Source organism: Tenrec ecaudatus, chromosome 5 (genome assembly GCF_050624435.1).
Source record: "Tenrec ecaudatus isolate mTenEca1 chromosome 5, mTenEca1.hap1, whole genome shotgun sequence".
Lineage (NCBI taxonomy): Eukaryota > Metazoa > Chordata > Mammalia > Afrosoricida > Tenrecidae > Tenrec > Tenrec ecaudatus.
Genome location: NC_134534.1, coordinates 6,125,461 through 6,145,692, shown reverse-complemented (window position 1 = coordinate 6,145,692; position 20,232 = coordinate 6,125,461). Strand labels below are relative to the sequence as shown.

The window sequence follows — 20,232 nt, the reverse complement described above, 5'->3', positions numbered from 1 at the left end:
TCGGAGAGCGGGACCCACAGGAGGAAGGCAAGGTGAGAAGCCTCGCTGCTTAGGGCTGCGACTCATGGGCACGTGGGTTGGTTCCAAACAGAACTGAAGTTGGTGGAGGGCTGGTGACACATCTTCCCAGTCGTGCCCTCCTTCAGAAGCTGCCAGGAAAAGGTCTCATCCAAATGGGGACCTCCCAGGATTCCATCCCGTGGGCCAGTTCACTGCAAAGCAGGGAGGTCTGCCCAGAAGATTAAGCAAACTGGGGAGTGGTATTTTAGGGGGGGCGGGAGGGGACTCCAAAAGAACTTGCCTTGACAGGTTTTTCCAACAGGGACAGGATGATCACAGGCTTGGAGCGGGAGGCTTAGCATGTGCGGAAGTTTTCAAGAAAATCGAAAAGTGCCTTGGTGACAAATGGACCAGGAATGTTTCCCCGATACTGTTGTCCCCTGCTTGTTCCCCTGGGGAAGCAGGGCCATCCTACAAGACTTTTCTTGGGAAAAGAACACCACCGTTTGATTCCCCGGAGGGGTGCCCAGATGGGGACTGGGGCACCGTGTACTCTGAAGGGGCCAGAATTCTCAGAGGGGGTGGAGAGACGAGGAGACGGAAACGCCTCCTTCAGGGGGGCTGTAGGTCTAGATGGGGGCGGGCCTGTCAAGAAACAGCAGCTTGGCATTTGAATATGTTTTCATAACGGTTTCTATGACCCTGTAGCCAAGTGAGAGGGCCTCCAAAAGTGTGGGAAAAGGGAATTCAGAGGTAACGGGATTTTTCCATGGACTCTCTGAAGACACCCCCCACCATGCTTTTCAGCTGAGAAAGGATGCTATTGTCCTGTAGGATACCCCTCCCCCGCCCCTGCATCTGATCAAGGCCTTCATGAAGTTTTCAGGAAGCCCCTGTAGCCTCCTGGGAGAGCAAGGCTAGCACTGGGGCTCCCGTGGAGCAGTGGGAACCGCAGGTGGCCTCCATTGCCCTGCAAAGTCCCCTGCCTCTCAGTGGCCCCCCCAGTGAGAGCGTTCCCAGACAGCCGTGCAGCAGAAGATCCTCAGAGCAAGCGACCCCTCAGCCAGGTATCGGCAGGGCCTTACTCCCCACGGCGTCAGGGGACCCCACCTGTCAGCTTATCATCAGGGCTAGGAGGAGGGTCTTCCCCATGACGTCATGTCAGGGTCCTGGTGCCTGCCGTGAAGTGGAGTGTAACCGCTGCCCCGTGGCAAGGATCACGTTCTTGAGGTCACATGACACCCTGTGGTATGAGTCCTCAGCCACCAGATCCGATTGTCTGAGGGGCATTAGCTTGGGGCCCATCATTCTTACGGGTGGGCCATGCCTCGCCCATTTTCTGGTGCGCTTGATTCTTCATCCTTGACCACACAGGCCATTCCTAGCAGGTTTATTATGGGCCCACAGGTCAGCGAGTCAGTGTGGGCCTGCTGTAAGGGGGGCCAGCCACTCATGGTCCATCCAGACGCCTGAGAACTGGAGAAGCAAGCCAGAGTTGTGGGTTGTATCCGTTGATCCAAAAGCCCCACTCTGCTCCTGGTCCGTCAGTTTTTCCATCAGAAGGACTTCACCGACGTGACGGGCTGTTAATTCAAGGAACCAGTTTGCACCGTCAGTAGACCTGTCTGCCATACCGTAGTCTCAGCCTTCAGACCCAGACAGCCAGTTCCAGTCCCCTCCCTGACAGACACGGGTCCAATTCTCTTGGCTAAGCAGAGAGGGATTAAATTTGTGAAAGTGGCCACTTGTCCAGTCGTTACCAGGGTCAGGTCCTTGGTTAAATCTGACGTCTTCCAGAACAGATCTGTATAGCAGACTCGGATCGCTACTGCTCTTGCCCCGAGGAGGATCTCCCACTGTGGGCTTTAGGGACATAGTCCTAGCTCCGTCCCTGGGATCCAGAAGTGGCGCCCAGGTCTGCTCCGGTGGGAGCCTCTCTGCACTGTCCAGATGGACAGTGGCTGAACACAGATGACCATCCCGTGCATGGTAACCTCACCCCACTTCAAGTGAACATGCAGCCTCCACTGCTGCATGCCTGCTCCAGGTCTGGCTGCCAGTGTCCCCTCTCCTTGCAGTGGTGGTCCCAGTGCAGGTTTCAGGAAATACAGGAGGTCATTCCCCTGCTGAGTGGAGGATGCATGGCAAAAGCAGTTGACATCAATGGAAATGCCTCCATTAAAGTATCAGTCCCTGAAAAACGTTGCAGGTGCACCTCCCCTTTAGTTTCATCCACCCTTTCTGTAAAGGGGAGACCTTTTTTTCTCCAAAAGTGCTGGGAGCTTAGGGGATGCAGCTTTTAGATTGAACATCGTTCCAGGGATCCTCTATGTAAATTAAGGAGCTCACGTGGTGCTGTGGCTTTTGCATTGAGCTGCTAGCAGCAAGGTCAGTGGTTTGAATCCACCAGCCACCCCCAGGGAGCAAGGTGAGGCAGATGCTGCCATAAAGATTTGAAGTCTGGGGACTCAAAGGGGTCTTTCTGCTTCACCCCCAGTAGTCACCATGAGTTTGAGATCTGCTTGATTTGGTCTCTCTCAAGTGCCTTTCACACTCCCCCCCCCCCACCCGCCGACCCGACACCCCCCAGGGGGGCAAAGCAGAAAAGGGACACTTGAGAAATGGGGCTAGGGGAGGGTGTGTGTGTGTTTAGGTTCAGCACCCTGGGCAGCTCAGTGTGTAGACAGTGCTGGAGTGAGCTCTGGGATTTGGCCCTGTGGCACACAAGCAGGCCCCCGGGGCGGCAGCAGCTGAAGGCAGTTGAGCAGGGGGCAGGGGAAGTCCAAGAAACTAGGATTGGGCAGCAGGCTGATGGCCTGCCTCCCCACAGGCTGGGGTCCCGTTTAAGACTGGAGCAGTGGGTAGCCTTTGGGATGGCCCGACCTCATGCCCGCACATTGGACTCTGACTCACTGTGGCCCTGCAGGGTCTGGCGTTTGCAGGCTGTATGTTTTTAGGGATGCAGACCGCCACACCTTTCTTGTGCAGCATGGACCGTTTGGTTCACGGCAGCGAGCACTCAGCCGTTGTGTCCCCAGGCTCCTTGGATGGCGGGTCGGGTGCCTGTTTTGGGGACCCTCGTGCTTCTGTTTGGGGTCGGGCGGGTCTTCCGTGATGCCAGCATGTCCCCGTGGTCCTGCTCTTCCTTTGTTCTCGTAATGATGTGATTTTTAACGTGATTCCTCTTCAGGAGGAGGAGTTGCGCAAAAGTGGAGAAGCCAAGTACTTCCACCTCAACGACGACCTGCACGTGCTCATTGAAGTGTTCGCCCCGCCGGCAGAGGCATATGCCCGCATGGGGCATGCGCTGGAAGAGATCAAGAAGTTCCTCATCCCCGTTAGTATGACTTCCCTCCATTTTCAAGCCGGGTTTCCAAGGCCTCCCTTGTAGTTGAGTCTCTGTAAGTGTTGCTCGTTCAGTGGAACTTGCTTGACGCTTAGCCTGCGGGAGGCCCTCGGGAGCAGGATCGAAGCCGACCTGAGTCCTCTCTGGTCAGTTCTTCTTTACATAATAACCAGGCCCAGACTGTCTAGCCAAGGTAAGAGCTTCTCCTCAGGTTTACACGGCTCCTAAGTTGTAGAACTCAGTCACCGTGCCTCTTGAGCTTTGCTGGTTCCCTGCTGGTGGGAAATTAGGTTTAAAACCTCCCCGCCCCATGACTCCTCCGCCTGAGCGCTTCCCCCAGTTCCCGGGCCATGCAACGGTTGGGGACCCCGAAGCACGCTGTTCCCCTGCCCGCGGTGCCCTCTGCCCCGCTTCCCTGAATCGAGCGCACACTCATCCTTGTGAGTCAGGGCGCAGGAGCCCTGGTGGAGATTTGGACTGGGCATGCTCAGTCTGTGAGGACAACTTCCTGGGACCACATTTCCAGAGTACCAAGGCTGCTCATACCAGCTGCTCAGGTTTTCCTCCGACGAGTTTCTAAATAACATTGTCCTGCGAAGCCCTAATGTCCTCCTGAAGTCCGTCTTTCTCCTGGTGAAGCGAGAGCCGGATTCTGCTCACAGCCGGCACGTCCTGTGAAGGGCAGGCGCTTCATGGGCACACAGGGTCCTTCCTGATAGTGCAGACCTGAGCCCCGCTTCTGTTTTGTTCAGCGGGTCGCACTTGTATGCTTACCACATGCCTTCTTCATGACGATTCACTGGGGCTTGGCTGGTGAGAGGACTCCGTTTCCAACATACAACACAGAGCCCTTGAGTCTTGGTGAATGAAGGTGGGAGCAAGTTAGAGGACCCGCTGCCTGCCAGGCGCTGTGCGAGGAGCAGGCTCCCAGGTCAGGTTCTCAGCTCCGGGGACACGGCCGCGCCCCTGTGTGTGCTGCCCCTCCGCCCGACCCAGCTTCCTCCACGGGGCAGTTCTCCACTTAGCCCTGTCTGTCTCCCAGCTACCAGCTACTGCGCTGGAGCTGACCGGCTGCTGGACCGAGTGGTAAACAACGATTTCCACATATTGGTTACATGGCATTTGGATGTTGTTTCAAGCGTTTTGCTTAGGACGTCTGTCCTGGGAAAGGCGCTGCAGACGATGCTTGGAAGCATTAACTTGGGGAATATTATTTTTTTTCCTCTCCTCGCCAGTCTATAGCGCCTGTCGGCAACATTTTCCTTTTGATGAACTCAAGCTGTGACTCGTGACTTGGTCTGCCTGCCCACCCTTTCACTCTTAGCCCACTGGCGTGGATTTTACCCGGCTGCTGCCCCCTCTCCCCAGCAGGTGAGCCACAGTGCGGCCTCTTGTCTCCTGCAGGACTACAATGATGAAATCAGACAAGCCCAGCTCCAGGAATTAACCTACTTGAACGGAGGCTCAGAAAGCGCAGACGTCCCCGTGGTCCGGGGGAAGCCCCCTCTGCGGACCAGAGGGGTGCCCACCCCGGCAGTGACCAGGTAGGTCTGACTGATGGCCTTTGGTGGTTTTTGGTCGGCTTGCTGTAACCGCACTTGGAGCTTTTTTTAACCATGCCCCATGGTAGGGCGGGGGTGGGGGATCGTGTTGAATGGACAGCTTTCTGGGATTAGGTGTTACCTGAACCCCACTCTGGCTGCTGACCACAGAGGAGTGATCTTGTCCAATCTGATGGCTTTCTCTTCCATGGGGAAGCACTGGCTGGCCCGCACTGGAGATCAGGGCCTGGCCTGGCGTCTGTCTGGTTCACTTCCCGCTGCTGGGTCAGGGATTCCAAGCTAGGTGGTGGGCGTGGGCTAGGTGCCTTGGGTGTGCTGTTGGTCTCCTTGCCCTCAGTGATGATGGTGTCTGCCAACTGCGGGGCTGGGACCCGGCACACAGGAGGTGTACTTCTGTCCTCTGGATTGTGGGCTGCTTTTCATGGGGCGGAGGGGATATGTTATTATGAAAATTATAAATCTGATAAGGTTTTCCCAAAGGATGTTGGCCGAAAGTTACTTGGGATTCATTATTATTCCCCAAATGAATCAGTTTGGAGGAAGTCATACCAAAGCATTGCTTAAACAGATGCCTAGAAGGGCTTTCAGGCTGAATATCACAGGAGATTATGTAACACAATGGCTTTCATCTGGACCTCCAAACTCACTCATTAAAAGAGAAGTTTTGCATAGTGCTTTCTTATTGGGTGGATGCCTCCGACTCGTAGCGACCCCGCAAGACTGGGTGTGACTGCCCCTCACCCCCCAGATTTCCGACACTGTCGCTCTTTACCAGAGTCGAACACCACGTGTTTTGTTTTTTTCCCACGGAGCGGCTGGTGGATTTGAACTGGTGATCTTGTGGCTAGTGGTGGAAGCACTGTGTAGTCCACTGTAATCCATTTCCCTTCCGGCTGTTGATCTTGGAGGGACGTCCGCATCCCGTTGGGCTGTTTAGCCGTCGCCCTGAGCGTCCATCTGCATGCAGAAGGGCTTGGTGATCTTCTCCCCGCCTTAGGAGCAGCAGTGAATCAGGGAGGGAACAAGCTGCCCTCAGAAGGCCAGGTTAGCGCCTGCTTTGCTAATTGGGTGCCCTGGGGAAACACAGCAGGGGCTGCACCTTGGGTACCTGCAGCTGTAATGACAGGGTCTCGGCACCCAGCGTCCCCGGCCCCCAGCTCTGTTAGAGGTCCTCGCCCTGATGCAACAGCAGCTAGGGGATTGCTCCCTGCTCCCTCTGGGGCCCCACTCCTCTGACAGCCCTGCCTCCTGCCTCACCAGACACCTGGGAGGCAGCCTCCCGGGGCGGGCATGGCGCTGGCAGCTTCTGTGCTGCGCATCGCTGGGGGGCCCTCGGGCGCGCACAGTTTCTAGCACTTTCCTGAGTGGGCACATCGCGAAGCGGTGTTCCTAGTGGTCAGAGCCTGAGTGGCAGGTGTAGGGTGGATGGAGGTGGTGTCGCTGTGGGGTGGTGGCCGCCCTGGGAGGGTCTGGGCTTCCCATCACGGCGCCAGGGCCCTCCTGTGGGCAGGCACGTGCCCTTGTTTTGCGTACCGTAAGATTGTCAGTGCAGCGCCTGCGTTTGTTCTCGGCTGGGGCAGCGACCGCTCCGGGTACTTCATGCTGGACAGAAGCAGTCCTCAGTCCCTGCAGCCTCTTCCTCTCTGGCCACTTAACCAGCATGCGGCCTTTGCCCTCGCTGCCTCGAGGAAGCCCAACCACTTTGTACAAGAAGCCTGGCGCCCACCACCACAAAAGCGTGTGGAAAGATAGTGGAAATCTGCCACGCAGCATAAATAACCCGAGATGGTAGAGCGAGGCCCCCTGCCCCCTGGGGGATAAGAGATCCATTTCACACAAAAGCAGGGAACGGCAGTTTGTCTGTAACTGGCCTGAGGGCCTGGATTGTGAGCCCCGGGTTACAGAGGGCTGTGGACGGTGGTAAAGTCCCAGATCCATCTGCAGGGTCCACACCTGGGTTCAGCCACCTGCGAATCCCCTCGCGGGACGACGGGAAGAGCCTTGCGGTCGGACAGCATTGCCGTCGAGCCCTTTATGGTCGATGTAGCTGGCTTGACGTGTCGTATCCCATCATGTACTCTTCCTTGGGGCCCACTCACTGGTGGTTTCGTTGGGAGTACCGTGGGCGCAGCCTGTGCTCCGGGGAGCCGGGCCCCTCTGAGGCATGGAGCACCTTGCGAAGTCCGTGACCGCAGAGGGAGTTAGGTGGCAAGCTACCACCCTATCATTGGAGCTCCCTTGAGACCCACTCTAAATTGGTTCTAGCCTTTAATATTTTCTACTTTTCAATTGAGATTTCTCTGTTGCTCATTTTTTTTGGTTATGAAATCCAGGATAGATACATCTGGGGGTTTGTCCGGAGGAGGGGTTGGGGGGCTAGGGGGAGCTGGTCACAGGAGGACCAGAAGGAAATGCTCTAAAATTGATCGTGGTGTTGATCGTACAGCTCTTTCTGCTACGATTGGGCGATTTGACTGTAAGCATTGTCGATGACGGGCCATTAACACCGTGTGCGGTTTTTGTGGCTGTCGGTGTTTTAAGTTGAGGCGAAAGCTAAGATAGACGTGTCAGGCGGTTGATTGATAAGAATAGGAAGCTCTTTCTCTGGTGCAGGGCAGGCCCAAGACTTGCCTGGAACAGGTCGGTGTTTGGAGATGGGTCAGCTGTGGCTGCCGTAGTTCTGGCTGCTGCTCGTGGCTGCCATGTCAGCTCTGTCAGTGACCCTGCGCACAGCGGAAGGAAGCCCTGCCTGCGCCTGTGCCGTCCTCACCAGCATTGCCATGCTGAGCCAGGGAGAGGCATCTTGGGGCATTACTGCTCTCCGATGGGCGTGCTCAGCCCTTCACCCACCCACCCACCCAGCCTCTGAACCTTGCTGGGGTCGGAAGGACCCGTGCTCTCCACAGCTTCTCCTCTGGCTGAGCTTGTCATTCGAGAGCGGGTCAGAGATCAGAAGGGAGACGTGGAGAGCTCTAGCTGCACACACAGTGACAGCCAAAGGGCCATTTCAGGAGAAGGACCCGATTTTCTACCCCTACCAGCAGTGAGGGTGTGGGAAACCCCCAGGGGGTCACTGAGAGCCTGCAAGGATGGATTCGGTGGCAGCGAGCCCATGTTCATGTTGCCGTGATACTTTGGCAAGCCAGTTCGAGTCTTAGTCCTCAGCCACCTGACCAGCCATCAGCCTCCACTTCTGGCTGGGCCCAAGGGAGTAGATGTGCAGGCAGGCATTGAGAGGCGATCCGGGCTGGGGATGGCACCGCCAGAGACCCTGAGCCCCGCCCATGGCCAAGAGCGCTTTGTTTCTGGTCCAGCCACCCGACTTTGGCCTAGAATAGCAGATGCCCGGAGTGCCATGGCAGGTTTATGGGTGCTGCCGCCATCAGAAAGATGCTGCCCATTCCTTGCGTCATCACAGGCTGATTTTGTTCCCGTGACTGCTGCTAATTTTGCGTCTCTGAGACACCTGGATCCAGGTGAATGATGGAGAGACTGTTGTATCCCCGAAGTGTGCAGAGTTTTCTCAGACTCGATGGTCGCCCAGTGACCATCGGGCATAGCACTTAGAGAGGTCGTCAACATGGAAGTGGTGGGTCTGCTCACCAAGGGATTTGTGGGCAGGAGCAGACTCGCTAGCCTCCTCCTATGAAACAGTCACTGAGCAGTACGTTGTACACCGGCAGCAGCGACTGGATGTTTTGATGTGTAAGTAACTCCGACAGGCACCCCCTGAAACAAAACAAAACTAAAGCGACCGCTCTGCCATGACCCGCCAAACCCCCTTCCTCAGATGTTATTGCCCCACAGAAAACGGGCACCGCGGGAGGCGGATGCACGCCAACAACACGTGCAGGAAAGCAAGTCCAGCTCAGATGCTGACTGCTTGAAACGGGGTGACTGGTCTTCAGGTAGTCCTGACACATTCCTCAGGCGCTCCTGCCTGCGTGAAAGGTTTCCATAGACAACATCTTGAGGAAGATGACTGACTACGGCCATTCAGCTCCCCGCAGATTTTTGATGGCAGGGACCCCCGTCTTTCTTCCTCAGCCTTCTGTCACCAGCACATCTGGAAGGCACTTCGTTGCGAGTAGGAGGAAGGGAAACGTCTGGTAAATTAATACAGGATACTCCAGTCCATCCGTGCCCCTGCTGAGAGGTAGCCCTCTGTTCCCTTATTTGGCGCCTGGCCGCTGTCTCGGAAGGTGCTGTGCAGCCCTGCTTCCACGTGGGTCGTCCACTCCCAGGGACAGTGCGCCTGCCTGCCTGCCGTGTGGGGCTGCCCGCCGGCTTTCAGCGCGGCAGCCCCATCCTCCCAGGGAGCAGCACATGGGGCCGCGCCACCGCCCAGCCGCTCCAGTGGGGATTGAGCGCTTCATTGCTGCGCCACCCAGCCCGGAGAAAGACTTGTAGGCCACGTGGCTGGTCTTGGGGTGTGTTTCCCTAGGATGATAGCAAAGGGAGGGCTTCAGCCTTTGGAGTCCTTTGATCTGCACTGGGAGGTCAGCGGTAAAAGTGAGGGCACTGCTCGGACCTGGCGTGTGTGCCCTGTCGAGATGCCCCTGCCGGAGTGTTGTCAGAATCGCCTGGCTCATGGGATCCCTCAGACTCGTGGGATTCCCCTGCCGGCGTGGGTGGTACCCGGCCACAGGCCTCAGGCCGCTGATATTGCTGGCCTTTGGGGTTGTTGTTGTTTACGGAGGACAGGCCGTTTTTGGTGGGCAGTGGACCTCCCCTCCCTGGCCCCTCTGGCAGGAAGTCTCGTGTTTGGTGTTAAAAAAAATACCCCACCTGAGTGGACACCACTTCCGAGAGGAGCTGCACTGATTTAACTGGACACTGGCGAGAGGGGGACGGGTTCACAAAACCTGGAGCCCTGGAAGGAAGGAAAAGACGATGGGATTTCTCCGCAGGCTATTTGAAGCCCTCTCATGCTTTACACTGCCCTTGGGGTCCTCGGGGAGTGCATGTCTTCTTTCTTTCTGTGGGAGTGTGGCCCATGTGTTGAGCTCTGGCCCCACCACCTAGATCATTGGTGGGTGCTGGGGCTCTGGAAGGATCCGGGGAGATGCCAGTGCAGGTGCCTACATTTTCTCCTGGATTGTGGATGAGAGTACAGGCGCTGTGGCTGGGTGGCTGCTGGGAACCTTGTCATCTGCAAAGGCGCAGTCGGCCAAGTGAGTTGGAGAGCATGTTCTCCGGTGGGTTTGAATTGCTCTGAGCGCGTATTGCCTTGCCTCTCCCTCACCGCCATCGAGTCGACGCCGACTCAGAGGACAGGGTGGAACGGCCCCGAGGGTTTTGCAAGACTGTAACTGCTTATGGTAGCGGAAAACTTCATCTTCATCCTGCGGAGTAGTTGGTGGTTTCAGACTGGTGTCCTTGTGGTTAGCAGCCCAGTCCGTGGCCCACTGAGCCACCCTCCTTACAGAAGGACGTGAGGATTGGCTGTGATCCAGGCATCAGCCTTGGTTACCTCGGCCGCCTCGGACAAGCTGCAGGCTGAAGCTGAGGCTGGAGGCCCTCTGCTGCCTCAGTGTGTGTTGATGACGGACGGGCTGCCCCGGTGACTGCTTGCCTGGTGGCAGACCTGTTCCTCGCTGGCTTTAGATTCAGTTTTGCATGTGCACCCGGGGAGGGCCTCCTTCATGTGCGGTACAGGAGCGTGGGGCTCGGACCCTCGATTTGGCAATACAAGTGAAAGGTGGCGTGTGTGTGGATGGGCGGGATCTTGCTAACTGAGCCTTGTGTTGCAGGGGAAGAGGGAGTGTCACAGCCCGGCCTGCTGCCGTTGGTGGACCCCGAGGCACGCCGACCCCCCGGGGTGGCGCCCTGTCTTCCCGAGGGCCAGTGAGCAGAGGAAGGGGGCTGCTGACCCCCCGAGCCAGAGGAGCGCCCCCGACCGGGTACCGACCTCCGCCACCACCCCCAGCACAAGAGACCTACGGAGAATACGTAAGTGAGAGCCTCAGCCGGCCAGCCACGGTACTTAGTGGGGTCGCTTCGCACCTTGGCCTGGCATGCCCTTGGGGGCCCTCACGAAAGTCCACCATCAGTTGGTTTGAGTTCATGGAACATCCGCCTGTAGCCCAGTGTGTACCGCGCTGAGTGCTACCTGGTGCTAGAGGGCTGACAGGAGGAGGGTCCCTCTTTCCTCCGGCAGGTAAAGAGAGGTGTAGCTCCCAGAGGACTTGCACCCTGTGCTCCTTCCTGCCAGCCCCCCCCCCCCGGGCAGGCCCCTTGGAACAATCCTCTCAGTGGAGACATCACCCACCCCCACCCGCACCCCCAGGCTTACCCAACAGCCTTCCCTGGTCCACACAGGTATTCCCTGTGCAGCTTATAGTAGACATTCTTTTCCGTGAACAAGACAAAAGTTCCTTATTTTTCAGTTGATGCACATCAGTTCGTTTTTCAATGTACTACTGGGTAGTTCTTTGACACCGTTCATAGACTTCCTGAACCTTAGAGAAGGGAGATACAGCCCAGATAATTGGAGAGAATGTGTTTTCCTGCACAAGCACACAGCCCCTGTGGGGTCCACAGTGTAATAGCCAGCAGCCTGCTATGGCTGTCCTGTAGCGGCAGTGAGGTCCCAAGCACAGTCTGAACTGTGAGCGGGTGGGTGGTGGGGCGGGGCAGCCCTAAAGGCACATGGGTGGTGGCCTCAGGCCTCCTTGTCCCCAGGCGCCTTTGCATGGCATGAGCCTCCCTCTGCAGCTTCAGGAAGGCTTCAGTGGCCCCGCCAGCATCACCCGCAGCCTCTAGTTAACAAGGGACCGCTGTGTCTTGTGCAGGCTGAGCTATGAGCGTTGTTCCCTGAAGGGACCTGGCCCTGTCATGCTCCAGGCCCTGCTCAGGTGCCTCCTCTGCCGCAGATGGTGGGCCCTTGGAGGGGCAGGGAGGGATGAAGCCTGCCAAGAGGGGCTGCTGGGAGCTCTGGGAATTCTGTATCTTGCCGTGCAGACCCCCATCTGTCTCTCTGAGACGGGAAAGCAAGCTCTCAGCAGGGTGGGCAGAGGGGTCCTCACCAGAATGCCCCTGTCCCGAGGCCAGTTCTCTCTCCCCACCCCTTCCCGCACAGAGCTGCTGCCCAGGTGCGCACGACCACACCTGCCATCTTCACCGCAGCGTGGCCGTTTCATCCACTTCACACAGCCGTACACCCTAAAGTGCTGTGCTCTTTAGTATGTTTCCATCGTGGCGTGGGGCACCGTGAAAAGAATCTGTGCCCCGCGTACTTCCCTCCATCCGCGGTAGCGTGTGTGCAGGAATCATGACAGAAGTCCCGGGAAGGCTCTTCCTCTGACCCTCACCTCCTGTCACCTCTTTCCACACTCAGCCTGGAAGCTCCAGTGGCAGTTTCCTCGGGTGGGTAGAACGCTCCTCTGTGAATATAGCTCCTGGCTTCTCCGGCTCCGGCCTGCCTGCACTCACTCACTGGCTCTCTGGTCTTCAGGGTTCCGAGTCTGTCAGGGGCTCACAGAGCACCCTCCCTCAGTCTCCCGGCACAGAGGGAGCTTCCTTCCACAAAGCAAACCTCGGTTCTCCTCCTTTTGTCTGCTTGCCTGTCTGCTGTCAGAATCCTGGCAGGCGCCCTCGCCGTCCTCTCAGCACTTGGCCTGCGTGTCCTGCTCCCGACCCAGCCCTGCTCGGCCTACCTCTTCCCCGGCGGATCCTGCTGTGTCCATCCAGAGGGTCTCAGACAGGTGGGGTACATGCCATGCAGCGCATCCCAGTTGGTTCCCAGGGCACTGTACACCCACCGGTGTGGTTCATTGTTCTGGTAGCAAGTGGGAACGTTGGAATGGACCTGCTTGGAGCAGCCAGCACAGTGCAGTTCATTGAACTGAGTTACTTGTAAGTCAGGTGTTCAACTCTGCCGGGGTGCAGCTCATCCCATCCTGGCATTTCCTCCCCGACCCCCACTGCTTTTATATTCCCAGAACCTAGTCTAGGGTGGGACACGTGATCGTTCTCTGAGGAGTGTTTGCTGGACGAGCGAGTGAGCATCCAGAACACTGCCTTGAAAAGATTGCCATTCTCGGAGAGGCTGTGAATGTGTGTTTGTGGTGGGTGCGTGTATGTGTGTGCGCACGTGTAGTTCTTTTTTTTTTTTAGTTTTGTCCTGCCCGGCAGTTTATGGGTAATAAACGGGGTGATTAGCGGAACGCTGTGCGATCCTTATTTGACTTGTCGGATGAAGCAGTGTGCCTCAAACGGAGTCGTGAAGGGGCTGTCTGCTCAGGTTAAGGTTTGGGCGGCTTGACTCTGCCCCTGCGTAGGGTCGCTGGGGCTCTGAATGGATGCTGTAGCAGTGGAGAGCATGGGGGGCTGTTCTGAGCCTCGGGTCTCCCCGCGGGAGCCCCCACGGATGTCTCCGCCTCATTATGGCGGCCGTCCAGTGGAAGAAGTACGGGAGTAGGCATTTGGAAAGGCCACCTTCCTTAAGCCTCCCTTGTCTTCCAGTGTTGGCTGGCCCTCACAGGTTACACGGGGAGCAGCCGAGGCCCTATTACCCCCCTCAATGACAGGGCGGCATCCTGTGGGTTCTCCCCAGGGACCTTTGAGTGAGACTTTGCTCTCCTGGATGGACTCCCTGCAAGGCCGCCCAGGCCCATCTCCAGACAGGGGCAACCCTCAAGCGTCCATGTGCCCCTTCAGGAGACAGGAGGCAAGTCCAGGGTTCCAGTAAGGAACCCCAGTGATACTGAGGGTACGCTCTCGGCTGCCAGCTGTGGGGTCAGCGGTTCAGACCCGCGGAGAGAGAGAGGGGTAGGAGTCTGCCTCCAGGCAGAAGAGGGCAGCCCTGGAGAGGCAAGGTGGGGCTGTCCTTCTCAGTGGCCGTGCCCGCTCCCCTAGACAGCTACAGTCCTGGGAACTCGGGGGGCCATTCAACCCTGTCCTGCAGGCTCGCTGTCCTGTCGTGAGTGTGTCTTATTAGTATGTTTGTAATCACGAGCACTCAGCAGTTCAGGAAAAGGAGAAGAGCGAGGCACCAGCATTTGCTAACTGAGATGACTCGGTCACCTTACTGGGTAGAAGTCGGCAGAGACCAGCAAGGACCTCTGTGTGCTCTTGCCCTTTGTCCTGAATCCGTGGCCAGCAGGGTGGGCGGCAGGGCCAGCATCAAAGGTGGAGGCGGGGAAACGTGGAAATCAAGATCTGCTAGGGAGAGAGTTTAAAAACAAACAGCAGCAGAATCACATTGATTGGCAAGACAAAAATAGCATCTCCTTATGCAAGAGTTTCGGGGCGTTTAGCTCCGAGGAAGATGACGCAGAAATGTGCTCCTTACAGATGCGTTCGAGCCTCGGTGGTAATAAAAGTCGTCTTCATATTGAACTGGTTTGCTGGTATCTGACCAACGCAATTTACTTTCCCTTTGAAGTGTCATTTCGCATGATTGTCTGAGGGAGGCTATTATTTCCTGATAAAAAGGAAGGAAAACCTGGAGTTGCTTATTAAAAAAACAGGGGGGGGGTGGGGGGGATGTGAAGCATCAGGAGAAACTCCTGTTCCTTCGAATCCCGTCATGCTGTACCTTCAGTCTTCTCTTGAGAAAGCACACATTCTGACCCTTAGCCTGGTCAGTGTTCTCGATGTGCGCAGAGCGCCTTCACAGCGTCCCGCTCGATGTTTAAGCTGGAAGGAGTCAACGAGAGGGACAGAGCACCTCATTCTTAGCTGAGTGGTGCTGTGTGCCCACTTATGAGTGGGTGCCATTTGTCCACGTGCCTTAGCCTTAGCCCATGGCCTGTCCTGCCAGGACGAGCCTACTGACACTGGACGGGGCTGTCTCCAGGTGAGTGAGTGAAGATGCTGGGCCATCTGAAATGTCATCGGGCTGCCGACTGTTGGTCTTCATTGTCAGAAAAGACCAGCCCCCTCATCCCCCACCTCCCCACACACTCCCTGCCTGTGCATGCATACGTGAGAGCAAGAGAGAGAGAGAAGCGTTCATGAGTGAATCCATTTGATTGAGAAGACTGTCCCTGAGAGAGACACCCACATGCGCGCACACCCCGTGAATACGCTTGACTAGGTCGCTCCCACCAGGTCCTCTGTCAGCGAGTCTGTGTCTTGGAGGATGGTCTCCCAGGAAGTGAGGTGCTCCATCTCCTGCAGCTTTCCCCCCAGGTGTGTCCCCCACCGTTTGGAGGTAACCTGGGAGCTTCCGCTCCACTTTCAGCTTTGAGAAGTTGGACCACATTGCAGTAGCTCCTCATCCCGTTTTTGAGAACAAGGGGTTCGTTCCTCTGTTCCAAAGTGATGCCGATTCATTATTTATGTCCAAACAATTCAATAACTGGCACATTCATTGGGGGGCACAGCTTACACTCAGTGAGAGCACGCTAATAACTCAGACTGTTGGTGTAATTACAGCAGATGCACGCTCATGCTCCCGGCAGAGCCCACCTTACATCTGCATGTCTAAGTTGTTAGCTGGCTTTGGCAGATTGCTCTGTGGTGTGCGCGCGCGCACACACACACACACACACACACACTCACGAGAGAACTGCCTCTTGGACCCGGAACCGGAGGCTACGGTCTCTCTCAGAACGCTTTCACCCCCTCCTGCCCGTCACTTCTCCTGTCAGTAAACACTGCCCCTCTGAACTCTCCCCACTCTGTTCTGTTGTCATCTTACTATTGCTTTAGGATACAATAGAGACCCCAGTCTCAAATGTACGGAGAGCTGCCATTCAGTCTCCAAAGAGGCGAAGACGGCATGGAGACACGGGCCCCTCATCCGCACCAGGGAGACCATTATTAGCACCACCCCAAAACAGCGCAATCCGCTGAGGACTCAGCAGTTGGATTGTGGGTTTGCACTGCCATCGCTGCCTGCTGGAGACAGGTGCTGAGAGGGCAGGCTCTCGTGCACTGTGACCATCTTCTCCCAGTGCCCTGTGGGCATTGCTGGTGCCAGTTGCCCCATTCTTGCCCAGACTCCTGGTTTCCATGAATGGCGGGTGCCAGCCCATGCCTAGCCCACACTGCTTCTCTCACCATTCTCCTACCCGCCCTCCAAGCACTCCCCCCATCCTCCCAGATCCTCTTCCCATGTAGTGTTTCCTCCCTCCGCTCCTCCGCATGGCCCCTTCCTCAGCGCCGATGCTCATCGCCACGAGGGAACCCCCCCGGGCTGACTCACATCCTCCGGGGATACCCTCAGAACCTTTCACGTGTGTGGGCAGTAGTTTGTTTCACGGATGTTTGCTTTCGTGTGTGACTTTCCACTGACATCGACTCAAAATCCTGTTCATTCTCTTTTCCTCGAGCCCCGTGATGGCTGGGTGGGTTGTGTATGCGTCAGGCTGCTCGCTCTGAGGCTGGTACTTTGAAACCACCAGCTGCTCTTGAGCAGAAAGATGAGGCTATTTTATGCCTGTAAAGAGTTAGAGTTTGGGACACGCACAGGAGCAGTGCGACTCTGCCCCATAGGGAGGGTCACCGTGAGGTCTTTGTGTTTTGGAAGGCACAGTAGTGACTGACTACTGACTTGATGGATGGACAGAGACAGGCCTATAGCAGCACCTTGGTTGCCTTCTCGCCTAAGCCCCCTCCCTTCCCTCAAAGGATGCCCTCTCCAGGCCCTTTGTGGTTGGTGAACTTTCTAGCAGGCAGAATACAACAGTGCCGTCGTCCCCAATGACAGAGGGAGAAAGAGCCCGCCTGGGATTCCAGAAGGTGTCAGTTTCCTCAGGATAAAGGCCAGACTTGATCTGCACACACAGTGCGCCTCGGCTGCCCTCTCCCACCTGACCTTCCTCCTTAGTGAGGTCCCCAGTCTCACCTGTCACCTCCCATCCCAGCTCCAGCAGTTGGCAGCTTCTTAATCTGACTGGGACCTTGAGCACTGCTGCCCCTGCACTACACAACACGGGTTCTCTCCTAGGGCCCCCGCCTCATTTGTCCTTGCCCACTCTGTGCTCCAGAGAGGAGGGGTGGCCAGGAAGGTGATGGGCTCCCAAGGCCCTCCTGCCTGTAGCCAAGCAGTCACACGCCTTGTATCCCTTAAGCCCTTCAGCAGAGAACACCTCCCTCCCTCTTTACTTAATCTCCTTTGTCCTCAGAAGACGGGGTCCATTTAGGATGGGGACTAATGTCTCTTTATCATTTTTTAATTTTAAAAAATTGCTTACCTAACGTCTGTTACAAGACTGGGTCCTTTGGAGATGATCCACTTGGGGGGTGGGGTGGGGATGACTCTGACTTAGGGGGTGGGTACCAGCACTCTCTCCAGGGGCACTTTTGAGTGACAGTACTTTTGAGCTGCCCAGTCAAAAGGAAGGGAGCTTCATGGGCAAAGGAAACAAACTTAGCAAGTGAGTTCATAAGAGAATGCTACTCTGAGAGGTAGCGTGCTCAGTCTGACCCGCCTACCCGCTTCTAGTCTGTGTCACCATTGATTAGCTACTGAGATCTGGCGCAAGCCACCTCAACTCTCTGGTCCTGGCTTATCTGCACAGTGGGCACGAGAGTGTCTTCGCCCCCACCGGTCAGCTGGCCGACACACTAGTGTCCAACTTGAGACTTATTTGGATCAAGTGTCGATCCCCCAGATGTACTTGACTTATGCTGTCACCGCAAGGAGGGTTTTAATACTAAGAAATGGCATTGAAAATAAGGTAGAAGATGTGATATTGAAAAGCAAGGCAGAGAATAAAGCAATGCAGGCACCTTAGCATGGGTGGAGACTAAGGGAAAGTTGAGCGGCTGGGTATGTTTTGAATTCTTAACCAGTTTGGAGAAAAGAATTTGTGTTTTTTGAGTGAGCTTCTTTTATATTTTTCTTTCCAAATGTCTACCTGCTGCCTTCGTGCCACTGAAGGTGCCCAAACATCAGGAATTGTAATTATTCGCCAACTCGTGAAATCACGTGCTGTGCGGTCCACGTGTTTCCTTTCGTGTCCTGTCATTGTTCTGTGCTTTTGGGGGCCGTGCCGGTGGCTTCACCACCTCGGGACACCAATGTGGGAGAGTGTTCCAGAGGACGCTCCCGGAGGCCGGCCGGCCAAAGGCATCAGCCAGGACTCGCAGGGCTCTTGATTGTCCAGCAGTGAGGGGTGTAGTGAACAGGGGCCTCACAGCCCCTGCCCCGTCCCCAGTGCTGAGCTCCTGTTTGCTGTGGGGAGGCGAGGGACCTCTGTGGCCCACGTGTGGCCTGGGAGCATGTTTGTGAGCTGCGGGGAGCTGTCACATGGCCATGCAGTAGTGACATCCAGCACGTCCAACTCTGGAAGTCACTGAGGCCACCACCCCACCTCCAACCCAGGCGGAGCACAAGGCAAGTGGTCTTGACGCAGATACTGCAGCCGTGGCAAAGCCTGTGAGAGCCGCACCTCTGGTGGGCGATGGGGGCGTCTGGGCTCTCTGCCTTTGAGCGCCGCCACTTCCCTTCTGTGCCCTAAATCTAAGCTCTTAAGGTCTCTGATGACTAGCAACATCCACGGAGTTTCAGGGAAAACCATGTAACGCTCTCTCCTCACTTACCGCAGGGCTGCTCACTGCGAGGTCCACGGTTCAGAGCCACCAGTCGCTGCACGGGAGGAAGACAAGGCTCTCTGCTCCTGTAAGGAGTTGTATACAGTCTGGGAAACTCACGGGGCGGTGGGGGCAGTTCTACCCTGTCCTGAGAGTCAGCATCAACTCCATGGCAGTGAGTTTGTTTAGTCCCCCCCCCCCTTACCAAATTAAGTTCCAAAGACCATGTTAGGGGGTGAGTGCGGGGTGAGGGAATCAGCACCGTATAACAATGAAAGATGACCGCACTGGACCCCAAGATGCAGCATGAACACAGTGCGGCATACCTGTCACATGTCATTACAAACCCTTCCCGGCACATCACTGCGTCGTAACTGCTGAGAACTGTGGCCCGTAACCAGGGGCCATCCTCGGGGCATGCCTCGTTTCTCCCCCTCGGCATCCCTTACTGCCAGTCGGCTGGGGCCAGTGCAGACAGTAGTAGGAACACAGAGTCCTTCCGAGTAGATGTCTTCCTAGTATTTCTTGCTAGACAGTGTGTCGTGTCGGAGAAGGGGGTGACCGATCGAGTGAGTAGTGGGTGGGTGCTGGTTTTACTGAAGCATTTCCCTCAGTAAAGTCACGCTCCTCAGGCCTCGCTGTTGTGAGAAAGCTGCACCCCACATGAAGCTGGCACCCCGGCACGAGGTGTGGCGATCTTAGCAGAGATGGGGTGTGAGTGGCCACGGGTTTCCCCACTGCAGTGAATAGCGGCATGGTTTTGTGACAGGTAACTAATAATCCCAACTGCTTCCCATCCATTAGCTTGTTTTCCACAGTGAGAAATTTAATTAAACCCGAGTACAGATTATGAAAAGGTTATTTATGAAAACACATTTAAAATATGAATTGAAAGGCCCAGGGACACCTTTTTATTTTGGAGGAAAGGGTGAAGCTCTGTACTTCCTTCTTCAGGTTTCTCTCACCCGAAGCAAGGGTAACCGCGGTTTGCAATTTGCGCGAAATACCTGCCAGCCACCTCACGGGCCCATCCTTTTCTTCAATTGCTTTGATGATTGACCTATTTTAGAAATGTAAAACTTTGGACAATAATTCAGAATTTTAAAGTGATAACTGTGGAGGATGTGTTTTGGTTTTGTCTTTTGTGAGCCCCGCTCTACCCGTCATCCATCCATCCATCCATCCATCCACCCACACACCATTTACAAAATGAACAGGGGGGGAAAAAACATGTTCTGTTCAGGGTGTAGCTCTGGGTGCAGTTAACTGACCATGTCAGTGCGCTTTGGAAAGGCCACTTGGGTGTCCTAGTGAGGCCACTTGGCGCACATCCAAGTTAGGGGAGCCAGCAGTGCTTCGGACTGCACTCCGCTCCCTGTGACCAGTGTGCAGGGTCCTGAGGTGGCAGGAGCACTGGAAACCCACCTCATCGGTGCTTGGGCATAAACGGATTTCCCAGCAGAACCCGCCACCTTGGCCGTACTGTGCCTGCAGCGTTCCCGCCCTCGCCCCCCAGTAGACACTCTGGGTCCAGGAAGGGTCACAGCTGCCACCCCTTCTGTGACCACCTGTGTGTTGCAGGTTGTTGCTCTCTCTCTCTCACTGGGGACCAGGTCCTTCTCAGAGTCCTGACCTTAGAGTGATGTGATCACTCCTTGTCTTAACCATTCCTTGTAGTATTTGAGTTCTCGATGGCGAGTGTTCACTGGACTGGATCCGGGGTGTGTGTGTAAATATATATATATCTCCCGATTACCATGGACTTAGGTGCAGAGTATGAAGACTAACTGCTGGATGGACTGTGGAGAGGACAGGGATGCGAGATGGAAGGGGGAC

At 56.0% G+C, this 20,232-nt stretch overlaps 1 protein-coding gene across 1 annotated transcript in view; it reads left to right on the top strand.

Annotated features, from left to right (window-relative positions):
• The window catches only part of KHDRBS3 (KH RNA binding domain containing, signal transduction associated 3), a 102,740-nt gene that overhangs the window by 57,035 nt on the left and 25,473 nt on the right, over positions 1–20,232 (top strand). Inside the window, exons 4-6 of the mRNA XM_075550570.1 lie at positions 3,191–3,337; positions 4,751–4,890; positions 10,662–10,860. Of these exons, the coding sequence (XP_075406685.1) occupies positions 3,191–3,337; positions 4,751–4,890; positions 10,662–10,860 (486 nt within the window). The remainder of the gene's footprint in view (positions 1–3,190; positions 3,338–4,750; positions 4,891–10,661; positions 10,861–20,232) is intronic.